Below are 17,536 nucleotides of genomic sequence, written 5' to 3' on the forward strand. Positions count from 1 at the left end.
AAAACTACAGACATGCATGCCAGTGCATGCACACTGAGCGGTGGGCAGACCTTGTTGAGGTAGCGTTCGTTCATGGCCTTTGCTATGTGACGGATCTCGCAGCGCTGGTCAGCTTCCCTCTTCTTTTCGTTGAGCTTCTCTGCCAGTGTCTCCAGTTCGGTCAGGGCCATCTGCAGAGGCAGACGGTCCGCATGGCCCACTGGTGTGTTCTTCAGCATGTCCTGAAGAGGATGCAGAGAAGTCAGATGTTAGACAGCCATGCGTTGACTAACCATACTGAGGACCAATCTCCTGGTGTTTTTCAACAGTTTCATTCATAGAATAAATAAACCTGCACCTGAACAACTCTCCCTTAATCTGCAGAATAGCATCCACCACCAGCTCATGAAAGCATGCTCTCTCCTACTCCATACATTTACAAAGCATTCATGAATGATGAGGATTTATTATGCAGATTACACGTTCCTGGTAACATGAACACTGAAGTTATTGTGATTTGCAGTCATTACATGGCAGTTATACATGCTTATAATAAAAAAAAACAATCAACCCAGTGTCCCATATTTTGACTGAGCTTTTCTCCAAGAGACACAGGGAAAGTAAATATACCAGGGCAGGATTAAGAGAGATCTGTGGAAACCATCTCCCCTCAGAGCATTTCCCTCTCCTCCCCTTAAGGTAAACACTTTGAAAAACAAAGTGCCCTGATCTATGTGTATGGTGCTCCCTCTGCTGGTGAAAATGTATAAAACAGTCATCTGACTGTATATTGATTTTACTGTAAAGGTGCTTCTTTATACCTGAAGGAGCAGAATGAACTGTGGGAATCTCTGGATAGGTTTCATCATCAGGCCATACAAAGTCATTCGGTCACTGCTGGTCTCCTGGCGATGCTGGAGGTGAGAAGATGTGTGACTTCAGTGCAGAGAGGAAGCAGGCTGAAGACTTTAAGAAGATGCAAGTGATAGAGGAGACTAAAGGCATGCTGACAGGGTACAGTGTTGTATGTACCAGGAAAATTCATGTACTTTCGAGTATATTTCTTCAGCATTTTAATACCCGTCTTGTACTTAATGCGATTAGTGGTCTTTACTGTCAACAGGGAGCTGAACAGCAAGAATTTCAGTTACCGAATGCTGAGCACATCGAGCTTAAAGGCCTCTCTGTGTATAAACGCACAAGAATAAAAATGATGTTTTTGCAGAAAAAAAAGATCCTTATGCAACAATATTCATGACACTGTTTATAAACTACACTGTGTGTTAGTTTAAAATTGCATTTGTGTGATTTTCTCAAACCTTGAGGAATTCCAGGAAGCCAGGCTTAGAGGCGCACGTCTTCCTGACCACTGCCATTGCAGTGCTGAAGTTGTTCACATACTCACTGTAGGCATCCAGCACCATGGACTTTGAAAACTGTTGAGAAACACAGATGATTTAAAGTTAAAATGACATATTCAGAAGTATTTTCTGTGGGAAAATATTTTCATTCCTTTAAATGGCTTAAATGTGTGACCCTACACTGTTGTCTTTATTTAGTACACATGGATCTCTCACTATGCAAACAGTCCCCCCCCCCCATCTCCACCCTCTCCTCCGCCACTTGCTTGCAGCTCCAGTGTACCTGCTCACCACACACACAAACCTCTGCTTGTTTTGTTTTTCTAGCTACTGTGCGTTACACAATGGCACAATGGAGAGAATTTTACAGGGATCTATCAGAGTGGTGTATTTTATGTATCGCGACTACCTCATCATGACATGGGAAGCATCACTTCGCAAGCTAATGGGACAAGTTCTTTTGGTATGTGAAGTATGAAACAATGGCTGCAGTATCATTACAGTTAAATTTCCTCACACAAAAGGTGTGGAGATTTCAAATTTGGGCCTTTTGAAAGGACCTTCACCATTAACATTTGGTCATTGTTTGCACGGCGCCTTTCATTTGATAAACATTGTAAAAAAGGTTAAAACCCTCCTTTGTCTTTCAAAAAGAAAGATCCAAGATGTTCTTCTGGCAAAGAGTTAAAGGCCTTTATTCAAACGGCTGTTTCATGGTGAAATTCTTATGAGCATCGACAATAAAAACGAGCTGAGCACCAATCCACGCATAGCAGCACAAACAGCCTTCTTCAGTGTGCAGCCCTCAGCACACGGTTTCCCATTTAGTACAAACACCATAACTGCAACCGCTGAGCAGAGGAAGAAGAGCTCACAGGTGACAAAGTATGTCCACTAGATGGCTGTGCAACAAATACAGAGAGAAGGAACCCATAGACACCAGACCTCATGCATCAGTACAATGATAAAAAAGGACTAAATCTCTCCATTCAGTCCTGGGTACACTGTGGCCTGCATGTGGTATACATAAAATAGTTCAACCATAAGGCTGTCTGGATTACTATCACAGCCACTATGAAAGAGCTCAGCCACAGGGGACTCCAAGTTCACGTTTCTGATGGCACACTTACATTCAGGGACTCTGTCTTTTGATCATCTCTCTGTCCGGCTGTGTAAAAGCAACCGCAGGTGCAAGACAGACGGCACACACCAAACGTGGTGTCACGGTTAATAAATGTTTTGATGTCATTCACCTCATGAGTCTTAAAGTCACTGAGTCACTTACATTCTTTTCTGTAAGCACAATGGTTACAAATGGCACATTTATAAGAACTCTTTGATGGTCAGTGAACAGGTTTGGTACTACAATATCCTGTAACGTAGGGGCCCTCTTGAAACTGATCTCAGGAGGGGGCAGAAAAATATCCTCAGATTCCTGAGGGTCACTTTTGATGACATTCCAGTTTTAGTGTGTAATCTGATTTTGGATTCACTGGAGAGCTACATCCTGAAACAAAGTACACCTGCTCTGGTCCGGTTTTTCTTAAAGAGTTCAAATCTAGAGGTCGACAGGGCATTTTTGGAAGCTTCCAGCACATTTTATATTCATAGCCCCTTTAGCCCGCCAAAAGGCAAATTGTTCTTAAGTCAATTAGGATGGAAACGATCTCCTTCCAGCATCCAGATGTAGGCACGATGTCAGGAGGTTTCGAAAAGCCATCATATCTTCATACTCAGCAGCGTCTCTTTTCTCTGGGTAGGTCTGCACTGCATTGTCCGAATTCCTGGCAGAGTAGAAAACCCCCACGCCAAAGCGGGCGGTAGACACCTGTTGCTTCCTTCCTCATACTCCTTCTTTGCTTCAGCGTCCATCCTGGAGTGCTGGGGCCCTCGTCAATGCTGGAATACTGCACGGTTTTTATTCCAGCACTCAGCATGTGGTCCTCTGGCTGACCCAGCAGACGCAACGTTTTCATCCAGTCACAAGTACAGTGACTAGGGAAGAACTTGATGCCAAAGTACATGAATGAAAGTTGTCAGGTTTCAAGCCCATGTGCTGAGACTCTTCAGGGAATCAAGTGCAACGAAAAGCATGTTTTTTTTTTTTTTTTTCAGTCAACGCCACACTAAACTCCCATATCAGCCTATACAGGTCTCATGTTTTACCTATAAGAATTCCATTTTAATGCCTTTCTTTGTCATCTGTGATGTGAAAACATCAGATTTCCATACTCATCCTACTCACAGTTTAGTTATCAAGTACACCACAAAGCGTCGTTCCTGCTGGGCTGCTGACAGTGCCGTCAGCTGAAGAGTCAATCAAAATGGATGGCAGCAGATGAGACTGTACCTGCTTAGTTCAAACTTCTCTGACAGTCGTCACTGAAGCAGAGACTGGTCACACTATGGGCTTCGGGCCTTTTTTAGAAGATGAATAATACGAATACTCTCAAAATATCCAAGCTTTGTTGAGGTCCCTTGATTTTATTCAGATGCATGGTCAGCTTCACACTGAATGAGCCGTCTACCTGAATCTCGACCCAGGCGTTTTTCATTTAATTTGACAGATTGAACAAGAAGAGAAAGAAAAACCTTCAAATGTTAAAAGTTTAAACATGACTATATTATTTTATTTTAATCTAAATATACACTAAGGAATAGGGAATATTCCATTCCCAAAATAAGATCTTGGTGTGTTATTTTATGGTGGGATGAGAAGTGTGAGGTGAGAGAGGGCAGTGAGCAGGCTTCAGATGAGTCTCTCTGCTCCTTTCATGTTATGCCAAGGGTCGATTTCCACACGCACAAAAAGGAAGTGAAGCGATGAGCAAGACTGTCGCAGATGAGGTCTTTTGTTTTGATGATCTTTGCCCACGAGTTGCCACGCTGAGGGCGGACTACATACTCTAAGAGGACGGAGCGCAGCCTTTTGTATCTGCATGAGAGCTAGTGACTTTGTCATGAGGTGAAGACAGAAAGAAGGGGAGTGGTCCGGCTGTGCGGCATCCAATTACCATGACTGCCATAAATGTCAAACTGATTGAAAAACAGTTGGATTTTGGGAATTCAGGGGTATCGCAGCTGATGTAGACTACTTGTGTTTAATATATTGGTGCAGTTTGTGTAAAAAGGCTTTAAAATGACACCTTACCGATGCCACAAAGACATCCCCGATCATCTCCAGGCTGTCCCACTCGGCCACACGGCTCGCCAGGGCGATCTGGAACAGGAAGTGGCACTGCAGGATCTCACGCACACGATAGAAGGTCATCTTCAGTTTCCTGTCGCTCAGCAGCCTCGGCTCAATCTGGGACAGGGGCTTCTCATATTGCTGATAAAGCAGACAGCGTGAACTGTAATAACAAACGCTTCAAAGAGGGTTTGGCAATCACTGCAGCGCCACTTGCATACCTCTAATATCCTCTTCAGTGCATCAAGATAGTTCTTCTCACTCTCCAATATGGACCCCAATATACATCTTCTCACCAGCTGTAGAGGAAAAATAACAAAGCATTGGTCTTCAGACAGGCGGTGTGTTCTTTTTAACAGCAGTCACACAGGAAAGACTTCCATAAATTGGGATAAAAGTTGAGGGGAATGTTCATCACCTGTTGCTGTGAAAGACCCTCTGGTGCTGGACACAGTACTGGCTCAACATTGAAACAGTCCACCTCAATGAAGAGTTCTGACTCTTCATCCTCAAAACAGGCTGATTTCCTCTCTATAAGATTCAGAAGGGAGAGCAAGAAAAGCACTGTGATGATTGCAAGCATGCTGAAGGGACAGAAAAATGAGAGGAGCTAGAGGGGGGGTGCTGTTTATGGAGGCAAACAGTCTTTTAAGGATTACATACGTACCGTGACAGAATGACTTGGTCTTGATGAAAGAGCGTCCCTTCTTCACCGCAGCTTTGGTTTTCTCAAGCCCATCTTTGGTCCCTTCCTTTGCTGCCTTCACCAGCTTTTGCATCTTTGATGGGACAAAACACACAATTAACTTCAGAGCAACAGCGACACACGGTCATTTTTTCCCACAGTTGAGAATTTCAATTCAAGGTAAGGTTTAGTTAACATTGTCTAAACCTATGGTTAAAAAGCCTCTGAAATGAGCTGAGCAGGACAGGAGCAGTGTTAGAGGAGGGAGGAAGATAAACTCAGATGATGTAACACATGGGTGCAAAGATGACCGACACAGTAACTGGGACATCAGCTCAAAGCAGCACAGCGCTTACATACAAAACGACTGATTGACATTATAAGAGGTGCTGCTCATGCCACAAATGTTCTCTGTTGCAATATGCTACGGTCTTAAATCTTAAATCAATGGCTACTGTCCATCAAATTAAAACTCAATTGCTGGTGTCTCAGTTTACTGTAGAATTTACTGAAGAATATATGCTAGGCTTCACAGCTTCCTACGCATAAACAGATAAGGAGAGAGGTCAGAGCAGCGGAGAGGGTGGCAAATGAACTGAATGCAAACCCATCACCACCACCACCACCACCACCACCACAAGTCATTCACATCAGAGCAGGATGAGGGTACCGAGCCGGTGACAGACACCCAGAGTGGTTAGCTTGACTGAGAGTAAAGGCTTGGGACTACTTTGTCTAGCACAGACAGGTGAGGTGAGCCTCAGGTAGTTTACCTTGTGCTCGTGTTTCTGTTTTAGCTGCTGCAGCTCTACCGTTCCCACTGTATTTGCCATTAGATCTTTCATCTTTTTCTCATAGTGTTCTTTCAAGCGTGTCAGATCTTGAGAGAGCTAAACAAAAGCAAAGCAGGTGTTACTGGCAATGGTTTTGGAATGAACTTGCACCTTAGACTCACAGCAAGGTCGCTTCAGTTTTGATGTGTGTGTTTCTATCCTCCTCCAAATATTTCCCTTTTCTTAACCTCTTAAAACTTTTAACTTTTCCACATGGGGGGTGGCTTTTATTCCTTTTTGGATACCACTGAAATGTGGCAAAGTGCACAGGCACAACATACTGGAAAATTAATACTTAGGTTGAATCACAAAGGTCTGATTTGGTTGAAATATAATAATAACAGTGACAGTTTCACACAATAGTTGTTTCCTTAGCAGTTTCATTCATGTACATATTTATAAGCTCAAACCTTAAAATGTACAAAATGCAGAATAAAATTGAAATAAACAGCTTTCCAGTTATTGGGGACAGTTTTCAACCACTTATTTCAAGGCAATTTAATGAAATTTCAATTTCTTTTTTTTTTTTCTTCTTTTTTTTTTTTGCTTGAAGCACTCATTAAATTCTGACCGTGGTAAACTGGAAACGAAGTGAAGCTGTATTCTCAAAACCATAAGCCAAAACATTACAAAATAAAGCAAGCTGAGTGAAAGCCGGACTGATCTCTCTCAGCTCTGCTGAAGCAGATGAACTGTTGAAACCACATCATATGCACAAATAGACTGATCATAAATAATTTGACCAAAGATTAAGAATAAGCACAGTCAGAGGATTTGTTTCAACCTAGAAATTACAAGTTCATATAAACAAACACACGACCTCCAGCGTCAAGATTTATGTCAAAGTGGGCCTGTGGAGGGTAGAACAGAAAGCACAAGCCCTCTCACTCAATTCAGCATTTACAAATAAAATGAGTCCCTGCTTTATCCACTGCTGTCCTCGCCCACCTACAGATGTACAGTACAGGGACACAAGACTTGTTTGTTGGCTGTGATGCTAACAGAGAAATGGGAGGTTGGCTGTTATACACACATGGGTTTTCCTCTGCGGTGGCTTTCCCCTCATGAAGGCGTGGGGCAGGCCGTTCTCAGGGCGACCCTCCCCATCACTGGCCTCATCATAGCTTTCAAACTCGCTGGAGCTCCAGCCGTTGTCCAGGGAGCTGTTGCAGCCACCCTCCTCGCCGAGTTCCACGTCGTCATAGATCATCTCATCTGGATCTGTGTGGAAAAACAGCACAGACATAGAAAACACAGGGCCTACAGAGCGATTTGTGGGGTATATGCAGATAAACGCAATGACAATATGCTGCACAGTAGGACAGTAGAAACGAAAGTAAGCAGCGCTGACAGGCTTAGGGCGACAGACAGGAACTGAAATACTGAATGTGTGAAATGTAGGAATGAAAGTTAAATTTCACAGACCTGTGTTGGAGTCAGAGTTCTCTCTGGGCACGTCATCGTAAATCACCTCATCTGGATCTAAAGCACGCGTTCACAATAATTAATTCATGATTTCTCACACCACATAGCTTGGGTCATTCACACAACAAACAGGATGCAATGTGGGGGAGATCTAAAAGAAAAGCACACACAAGGGTCCGCTTCCTCAAAAGAACAGGGAAGGAAGTGTCTGGAAATCCAGCAGCGTCCAAAGAAAAAGAAAAAAAAAAGATAATTGCACCCTGAAGGCATGCAAGGACAGGGAACTCAAACAACAGTACTACTGCTATGGAAATTACAAATGCATCTCTATCAGTTGTGCAATTGCGGTCGACATCATTCCTCACTTTCCATCCATGCAGTGTTGGCAGGATCTGATGCCCATTTAGCCAAAGCATCCTCTTCTCGGATAGGTGGATAGTCTTCACTGAAAACACTGAAAGAAACATGCAAGCAAACAAAATTATAACTCCACACATACACTCACTTTCATTGTCAGTGTACTGTCAGAATACATCTCTTGTGGCACAGCACTAAATGTACTGAATGATCGGTGTAGATGTGCTCGAGCTGTGTAGTGTGCCACAAACCTGTCAACTGAGGTGCTGCCAGTCCCAACCACAGTGACTGAAGGAGGAAAGGGAGACAACATTACACACAGAAAAGCTACGACACCATACCTTTTCCTGCCTGTAACCACAGTTCTCATGATCCAAGTGCAAAAGCTGGGATGTAAATCTGAGCATGGCATACTGTTGTAGAGAGTGTTACATATGCTAAAAGTATTTTTTAGAATAAAATACACCTTTTTCAGTATGCTTGTTTTATAAATCAGCGCACTGCACGTCAAGAAACTCCAAAAAATCTCTGAATTCCAAGATTTTAAAACTCTGTTGTAGGTTTTTCATTTGCCACCAGGTGGCACTGATGATTACTTATGTCCTAAATTACCTGCAGTATGATTTAGAAAAGATGATATTTTCTTGGAAATGTGTGTCCATAAAATTCATTTGACACATCTTCCTGATGTAAACGTCCACAAAACGCTAAACTTTGCGTTTTCCTTGGAGCATGTCATGCCATAAGTGTAGCAAAATGTCCTTGTTGTGTTGTGTCTGTCGTGGCCTGAGGACCTCTGAGAATGAAGAAACACTACATCAAGCCTGAAGAAGTCTTGACCTCATCACACACCTCTACGGCTTTCCAAACTCTATACTAAAGCATCTGAGTATTTCACTCTGGTGTAACCTCCGTCAGATAATTACAGTGTAATCAGACTCCTCGGCGTGCCAGGCCACTGACTTGGACTCAGCTACTGCTAGATTTTAGGGAAACCGGAAAATCCTCACAGCCAACACAGATCTTTGGGGAGGGCTAAATTTAGTCCCTACTTCCTTGTGGCAAGGCTTTAGGAAAAACAAGAGAGAGGGAAAAGGACAGAGGACAGAAGTAGCTGAGACTGCATTGACGTGTCAAAGCCTTGTGTCTCTCGCTCTGAGTGCAGTGAGAAAGAAGAATTTCACTCAAAGTGAAGAATAATCAGAGAATTTTCAGTTGCTGTTGATATTTCAAAACAGGCACCGGCGAACATCTGTTCTACCTCATTATTATCATTATTACTTTATGAATCATTGTTTAGAGAAGTATTCTCAGACTTTCCCACTGCTACAGGCTCTACTTTACCATCTTCATCCATGGAGAGGTGGCGAATGATGACGGGTGTGGTGTAAGTCGGTGTGATGAGCGGCACACCAGAGGGGGTTGCATAGCCACAGGGCACTGGGACCGAGTATCCTGAGGTGATACCAGAGGAGCCGGTGTGGGTATCCTGTACTTCTCCCTCTCGTTCTTTGGGCTCCGTCGGTGAGGAGGCGGAAGAGGAGGGTCCGTGCTGCTGCTCAAGCTGCTGCAGTTGGAGAGGAGTGATGTCAATCACAGAGTAGGGGTTGACTTTGCCCTGGGAGGAGGTCCGAGAGACAGTCTGTGGAGAGTGAGGATCACTGAAGGATGCATGCTGGCCCTCCCTGCCTGGTGAGGGAAAGAAGATACATCACAAGATGGATTTTAACCATGGAAATAAGTCATGTCAGGAACACTGACTTTTGAAGACATTTCTAGAAAAATGCTTCCCTAATGCCTAAAGATTCAGGGCTTTTCAGAAAACATTCGTGGCTGGAGTCCAAGAAGTCGGCCATTAGCTGATACCGATATATCTGTGATGCCAATATCAGCCAATAAAATCAATTATTAATATACTTACCTGACAGCTACTGACACAGACCCACAGAGGTCGGGTGTGAAAGACATTGCTATATAATAACCTCCCTACAGAGACAAGAGCTATTTTCAAAAATGATTTTATTCCATCCATTCAAGTTGCACTTTTAATTATTCAGATCACACTGACTGAATCATAATGCCAGGACAGGATTCGAACCTGCAACTTCAGCATCGTCATTACTTCTCTGATCAGCTGAAGTTAAAATCTCTGGAGTTCTACAAAAGCAGCATGTGCTGTCAAAAAAGTCAAAAAGCAATGCTTTAGGAGAAAAAGCTGCAAAACTAGTGCAGGGTTAACATCCTTTCACTGAAGTACTACAGAGCGAGTGAGCGAGTGAGTGAATGAGCGAGTGAGAATAAGTAGAGCCTGGCCCTGCCTGCTGCTGCTGTCACGGCTTTCAGTGATAAAAGCCAGACAACTTCTAGCAGCAGGCAGCCGGAGATACAAGGCGTCATGCGAGACAGACTGCCCCACTTTATCCTGAGTGTAAAGGGCTGGTTTAGAGCCAGATAATGTACACAAACATGACAGAAGAACGTGGAGAATTTTTGATTGCTTTTAGAAAATATCAGACGTATTCAAAGCATGACTGGCACTCAACTAATTGCCAACTGTAGTGCAGAGGGGTTTCTTCTTCAAGGAAAGGCTAAAATGGGATGCAAATACTCTCACTCCCTCAGAGCCAACAATAAAATGTCAACACTTTTGAGCTGCAAACCTGCTCTTCCAGGATCTGTCTCTGCGTCATCATCAAGAGGAGGGGGTGGAGGTGGAGGTGGAGGTAAGTCTGTCTCTTTGTCATCAGTCCCCTCAGCAGCAGATGCTCCCTCTCCACCTGCTGAGGAGGATCTGCTAGTGGCCACTGTTGTATCTGCTGATGATGGAGCTGTGTCAGACGTGGTAGAAGGAGCTGGGGGGTCAGGGCTGGGGAGATGGGTCTCAGGGTGACTGGCCACCACCTTGTCCTGGCTCTGATCCTTGCTGCTGGGGGCTAGAGGAGCTGGAGGTGCAGGGGGTGGACGGTCAGCCTCAGGAACGTCGTCACCACTGTCATCAAAGTCGAAAGCTTCCCCCTCATCTTCATCTGCAAAAGGGACGCTGTCTGCCAACACTGGAAACACAGATAGGGGGACACTGTGTAAACTTTAAACAGAAACTTATTCTTTTGGCAGCACTCTGTAAGCGTTTGAGAACTAAGCAGACCAACTACTGTCATCTTAAATGAGCTCGGGACCAGAGAAAGTGAGCCCATGCAGAGATGTCCACGACAGAATCTGTTTTGAATGCGGTGCCGTCTGAGGGCCTGAAAAACACAGACATCCAATACTGGTTTTGGTCCTTGTCCCTGCATACGGAGATTTCTTCACATTCTGTTAATCTTTTAACAACATTATGTACTGCAGACAATGAACTAAACTTCTGAATGTTGTAACCTTTGTCTACTGTAACAGGCAGGTGACCCCTTGTATTAAAAAAGACTATATAAATGATCTTAGACTAATAACATACATAATGCATCATCACACCACACTGTGTGCTTTGGGGGGTTTGGCTAAACAGACAGCGAACAGATACACGCTGGGTGGCAGTTACAGTCCTTGGGCTGTTAAACTTAAAGGACTGAGCCACATGCAGACTTATAATTAAGGGTGGGATCTACTGCAGCGGTATGCTTTCTTAGAGAAATTTTTACATCAAGGATCTGCACATAAGCTGCTCGACTTTATAGCAAAAACAAACTAGGGCAGAGCTACAAGATGTAGTGAGCGTTCAAAGGCGTCATATCAGAGCGCTCGCTTGGCAGCAGACAGGAAGGGAACAACAAATGTCTCTCCAGTTTCCACACTACAATTAGGCCAGCAGGAAAGAGAGCTGCTCCTCCCTCCAGTGAGGAGTACAGCCTGAGTTTTGCATTATTACTGATCTGATGAACAGAGTGTGAGTGAAGCTCAATAAAGAGCAAGAGAGAGTAAAAGGATTAGGAATGAACTGGCTCAACTTTGATCAGCTCGCTGCATGTTTGGGCCCCGAGAGCTGAATGAGTAAAGACGGTGTTTTAGGTTTCATTCAGGAGAGAAGTGACAGGGGAAAGAAAGGACTGAAGGAGAGAAAACATTCCAAAACTTCAACCTGAATTCAGTGTTGTGGAAAATGTTAGGTAATCATTTAAACAGGGTTCACAGAAATACAAACTGAGCCAAAACCCACAGTTTAAAATGGACTGAACTCCAATTCCCACCGTTCAACCATGATTTTCCTAAAGAGAGCCAGCATTTAGGAGGTCTCCCATACTTTCTGAATGATATTCTATCTTTGTCACAACTGTGCTCTGAAGCATACTACAAATTCTTTGAGAGCACTTTCATCAGTAGTCACAGCTTGATCGTGTTAACTTAATGTCTAAGGTCCCGCTCTCATATCCTGACTGTGCTCCCAAAGAAAACAGAAAATTCCCAGTTCATGTCCCAGACTAGCTGGTGAAATGTCTGACACAACATCAGAAGCCGAAATAGCTCAGTTGGGAGAGCGTTAGACTGAAGATCTAAAGGTCCCTGGTTCGATCCCGGGTTTCGGCATTTTGACCTCTCCCTCATGCAGCCAGTTGTCAGTCACAGCTCGATATCTTCGGAAATCCTCCATAAATCCTTCATCCTTGAGGTGCAGCTTTGCCTTTTGACACATCAGTATCTATTACGCTTTCCCAACATTTTCAAAATTCTTTCTGCTGGACTCAACTTAAACATTCATGTGACCATTTAACGTTCAGCTGATAAGGTTATTCTTTACACACACTGACCATGAAAAGAAGCGCGTTCACTGTTGCGACATGCTGCGTTCGGCCTCCAGGCATGAGCGGTCCACTGATAGCGACCAAGTAAATCTTAACTCAAAGAAACTCCCTCTCACAAACCAGATCACTTTGAAGTCCCTCACAGCAACATACACAGCTCTAAATCACCAGCATGAGTCCCTCAGGCTTTGACAGCTAGTCGTTCCACCCTGCAGTCAGCGTGTGAGGGAACGGTCTGTGACTAATGTTCCAGGTCAAAATTGTGACCCCGGGTCCATCTGCACCCATGACTTCAGGTGGACGCCACGAGAGCTACAAAGAACAAACCTGGAAACAGAGATGCTATCTGTCTGTTTCCATCTGTGCAATAATGAATGGTGTGGGACTCAGAGATAAGGCACGGCTAAGCTGGCTGACAGTCAGTGCTCTAAGAGTGCAGCATGTATATTCATATGCTAATAATTGCCACCAGTATGCACTAAGATCCTCTCTGTGGTGTCAATGAGAAACACTTGACTGTGCCAGGACAGAACAGGACCTGATTTGATTGGATCTGGCCAGATGACAAGTCACAACGGGCCATTCAATAGTACATCTGCAACGATGGGTAGAGCAGATCATAGGTCGGTCGTATGGGTATGTGTGACTGTAGCTTCATTACACAGACTGTGCTGGATGATGACCTGCAAGCACACATATCTGGACACACATACCCATGCATAACCAGTCATGGGAGGATCTTCTAGCTCCTCTAGACTACATTCATCCCCCAAGCCTAAACAACATAAAAATATTTATATATGTCTTCACTTGGGAGGGTTCTGTCATCTGCCTATGTCTGTGCAAAGTACAAGCTCATGGAGTTATACACTGTACGTGCAAGTGTGTGTGCACGCTGACACACATACCCTTGCCGAGTTGTCCATTGTCAATTCATAATCACAATATGGATTCTGTTCTGTGGGCCACATCTCCACTCTGCAACATAATGGTCCGCTCAAATGAGTCACCGGGTTACAATCCGCTCTCGCATCGTCCTGGCAACAAAGCAAGTGACTGGCCAGCTGGAGACGAAGCATTTCTCTGGCCTGTGTCTATCCCTGGAGGCTGTGTGATTTGTGTGTATGTGCGTGCGTGCCGCTGCCGCAGTATTCAGCCCGATACTGAGGCACATTGTCTGGTATTCACAGCAGCGCAGCACATTTCACCCTCCGTGCTGCCTCGCTCCTCTGCCCACACACTCCACAGCGGTGGAGAAGCAGAGGAGAGGAATCTGTGTTGTGTACTCGTGCTGTCCGGCTTCACCAGTCCTCCAGGAAGTGAGTCGACCACAAGAGGTCCCAGAGATGCTAGCAGGTGATACTACTGATGTAACACTGTAATCTGTCTGGAAAAAGACTCGACCGAACACACATGAACGAGAAACTCTGTCAACATAAATTCACCTGGATGATTCATCTCAGTTTTAATTAATCTGCAAATGATTTATTAATCTACAAATAATCCATAACATTTCAGAAAGCAGTGAAAAATGTCTGTCACTGTTTCTTTAAGTCCAACGTCATGTCTTCATATTTCTAGCTTTGTTTGACCGACAGTTTTAGCCTCAGAGGTATTCATCTTCTGACCATGCAGGACAATGAAAGCAGAAAATCTTCACAATTTAGAGGCTGGAAATATAGAACATTTGTCATTTGTGCTTGAAAAATTAGTGTGTAAATAAATACACTGTGTGTACTGGAATCACATTCAACTCATGTGGTTTTACAAACCTCAGCTCAAAAACCACAGCAAGTATCAATCAAACCCACAACCTTGGCATTATTAGCACCGCGCTCTAACCAACTGAGCTAACCGGCCAATATCAATACCATGTTTGCTTGTTTTCCAAGTTGGTCTGTGAAGTTGAGAGGGAAAAGCACATCATGTGTGAGTGACAAAGCTTTGTTGACTTTACTTTCAGGAGGTGGGGGAGGAAAGTCTTCCACGTCCATGCTTGCCGCTCTTGTCCTGCAGAAACTCTTCAGTCAGCAGCATGAAGGGGATCAGCTACGCCGACACACATTCCTACAAGAGAAAGACAAACGTCATAAAATGGCAAGATAGGCGGGTTTAGACACACAGTATTTCCAAATGAATTGAGCAGTGAAGAATGTTTCCATACATCATGACTTAGGCACTCGTGACTCAGCGTATGTTAGCCTCTCCGTCCCTAAAAGCGCAACCGCCCTTGTTACTCAATGTAAGCAGCGCTTTGTCATCGGAGGAGCGTGGCTGTGTTGTGGTCACGGTCTGGTACCTTTTGTGTCAACATCACAATCTGAACCAAAGCTAATTCACACAAATGAATGAGTGAATGAAAACAAAAGAAGGTCTTATAGTGCTCCTGGGGACTGTTGACGACCATGTGTTGAAGTGTACACAACATTCTCATATGCTAATTGTGGGCGTGTGCGATGTCATGGGTATAAACAGGCTTGCCACCATTGTAATTGATAGGTCATACCCTATGGTGTGTGTGTGGGGGGTCTGCAGCGAAAGCAGAGTCAACAGTAAACACGAATCCCTCCATTACTTTACTCAGCTGTGGCCTTATCAAAATGAGGCCTTAAATTAGTTTCCCACAACTATTTACATCGCACATCTTCTTCAGGAGTTCAAAAACAATCAAGTGTAGATCCGACGAGCAAACACAGCTAAAGGCAACCACTGCTTCTACCACCACCACGCATTAGTGTTCAAGCCCTGGAAAAAATCCATTCTCATGCTTAATTATCAAAAGGTTAAGTTATGCTCCAGGCTGTGAAAAATATTTTAATGTAAACCAAAACCCGAGAACGTTCTCATGTCTAATCAGGTTTCCCCTCGTGGCAATACTCTACAAACAGAACTGACTCTTCACATGGCTACAGTACGTATGAGCATTTAGGGTGCAGAGGTCAATGTGACGTTTTGACTCAGCAGCAACCACACATTTTGGCCCAGGGAAATGTCACTGGCATGCTGAGACAGGAGAGACCTTTGGACCTGCATGGGCATGAGAGACATCGCATTCCTCGGCAGCACAGCCTTTGTTTGCAGATGTACAATTTGTATCCAGAGGTGACAGTTTCTGTCAAAGACCTCCGAAAAAGGGTGGGACTATTTCCAGACTTCTTCAGCTTCCTTGCATCCACAACAACAGATGACAGATTCATGACATCATGCTGTGGCATAAAGCAGCCATTGTTGTGGTATGTATGTCCCATATTATACGCATGCAATCTCTATAGTTCCACATAAGCCACAACACAAGTGCACAGCTAGTCTACTTCTGACTAAGACAAGCGTACACGCAAGCAAGATCCCAAGGATAACTCATTCTGAGTCTCAAAGCCTGTTTTGTCTACAAATAATGTGAAATCCTCTGCTTCTCCGTCCTCCACCCTATTCACCGGGCGCAAGGCCAGAACAGTGGATGTGAAAACACAGGGCCAGTGTGTGCTGAATACAGTGCGGCTGACAGATGATGCTAGCGCTAACAAGCAGGTAGGGTATGCATCGCCTGAGGAGAAATTAGCCTACACAATAGAGAAGAATCCAAAGGGGGGCAGCTCCAATGTTACATGGTCCAATGAGGCCCTCTTTAGGCTATGCATACTGAGCAGCCTGAGAAACATGATGTATATAACAGGTAGTTTACATGAAACACATGGTTGTAAAGCGACTGGCACATTTTGGAGCAACAACTAGCAGCCTAGCCCTGACAGCAGCCTTGAGCGGTGACTCATCTCTCCCTTCAAATGCATTGTTTGAGGTCTAGGACAGCAGGAAAAGGAAGGGAGGGATGGAAAGTAAAGTGTTCAGGTGTGCTCTCTCTCTTTTTACATTCTTTTTCTTCTGTAATATACATTAAGACAACACAGCGGCTCTGTGTTCAACTGCCTTGTTAAGCACAGAAGCAAAGAAAGCCTTCCTCACTCCCACTTTGAAAGCACTCTGCAGATCCCTCCACTCCTCCTCTCTCCTGTATTTACTCTGGTTTTCGTTATTTTTACCTGCTTCTTGAAGAGAACTAAATGCACCTTTCCACAAATTACACCCTGCATGGCCTGCGGTGTGGTGTGACTGCAAATGTGGTGTGCACCATATGTACAAGCACCTGGCTCAGCCCAGGGAGGTGACCAGCTCGGCCAAAGCCCCCCCTGCATCTGTAACATCTGTCAGCGACCTCTCGGCACTGCAGCACGGTAAACAGTGTCACATTTACACTGTGCAACCAAAGCAGGCAGGTGAGTAGGTGTAGCTTATAAACCCTTACAGAGAGGACAACAACACAGTCATCATAATTAATTTATAATCGCTCTGCTAATCTGCTCAGTATGTCATTAAAAGGTATTGTGTTACAGTCTAATCTGTAAGCAATGATTGAGGACAGAGCAGAAGACACCAGGGAGGTATTAGCCATATAGTTGATGACAGACTCAGCTGAGCATGTCATAACACGCTAGGAAGGCAGAGTTGAGCTCTGCAGACAGGAAAACAGTCATCCGGCTTGCTGGTGTAATGTAATTTGCTCACCTGTGTATTCCTAATAACCCATGTTAAAGCGCAGGCAACGGCAAGGATCAAATACATGTTCACAGTATGTATGTACCATAGATATTATATTACAGTCTATATGTATGTATCATATATATTGTCAACATACTCCATAGCGTGGAGGACAAATTGCCACCTATGTTCAGTCATAATGATAATTCTACACCTGTGTCTAAGATGGCACTTTAAAGGTCAACTGCAAAGTTCCTGAAGATTTCTCTATTTCAAAAAGGGACTACAGCAGATTTACCCTAAATTAACTACATTCATTGGATTTTTTTTCAATCCCACAATGCAAAAATGTATTACTTCATTAGAGTTTACGTTAGTATTACTGTATATAACCCTTTCAGTTCAACGAGGGGCTGAGTGAGCACACATGCTCACCTTTC

At 44.1% G+C, this 17,536-nt stretch overlaps 1 protein-coding gene and 1 non-coding gene across 5 annotated transcripts in view; one reads left to right on the plus strand and one right to left on the minus strand.

The window, feature by feature from the left end:
• Positions 1 to 17,536, minus strand: part of arhgef10 (Rho guanine nucleotide exchange factor (GEF) 10) — a 47,382-nt gene that overhangs the window by 25,719 nt on the left and 4,127 nt on the right. For 2 of the 4 annotated variants that reach the window (XM_076749384.1, XM_076749383.1), the window contains exons 2-16: positions 14,521 to 14,630; positions 10,491 to 10,883; positions 9,175 to 9,519; positions 8,082 to 8,118; positions 7,839 to 7,927; positions 7,474 to 7,530; positions 7,082 to 7,269; positions 5,989 to 6,105; positions 5,198 to 5,309; positions 4,949 to 5,061; positions 4,752 to 4,829; positions 4,492 to 4,671; positions 1,299 to 1,415; positions 801 to 893; positions 51 to 221 (exon numbers count right to left, since the gene is read on the minus strand). In XM_076749384.1, coding sequence (XP_076605499.1) covers positions 51 to 221; positions 801 to 893; positions 1,299 to 1,415; positions 4,492 to 4,671; positions 4,752 to 4,829; positions 4,949 to 5,061; positions 5,198 to 5,309; positions 5,989 to 6,105; positions 7,082 to 7,269; positions 7,474 to 7,530; positions 7,839 to 7,927; positions 8,082 to 8,118; positions 9,175 to 9,519; positions 10,491 to 10,883; positions 14,521 to 14,557 — 2,127 coding nt within the window. In that variant the 5' untranslated portion in view covers positions 14,558 to 14,630. The remainder of the gene's footprint in view (positions 1 to 50; positions 222 to 800; positions 894 to 1,298; positions 1,416 to 4,491; positions 4,672 to 4,751; positions 4,830 to 4,948; positions 5,062 to 5,197; positions 5,310 to 5,988; positions 6,106 to 7,081; positions 7,270 to 7,473; positions 7,531 to 7,838; positions 7,928 to 8,081; positions 8,119 to 9,174; positions 9,520 to 10,490; positions 10,884 to 14,520; positions 14,631 to 17,536) is intronic. The other 2 variants (XM_076749386.1, XM_076749385.1) reach the window with 1 other exon arrangement.
• On the plus strand, positions 12,276 to 12,348 carry trnaf-gaa (transfer RNA phenylalanine (anticodon GAA)). The gene has a single exon. It is a non-coding gene; the product is annotated as a tRNA-Phe (tRNA).

Source organism: Chaetodon auriga, chromosome 14 (assembly GCF_051107435.1).
Source record: "Chaetodon auriga isolate fChaAug3 chromosome 14, fChaAug3.hap1, whole genome shotgun sequence".
Taxonomy (NCBI): domain Eukaryota; kingdom Metazoa; phylum Chordata; class Actinopteri; order Chaetodontiformes; family Chaetodontidae; genus Chaetodon; species Chaetodon auriga.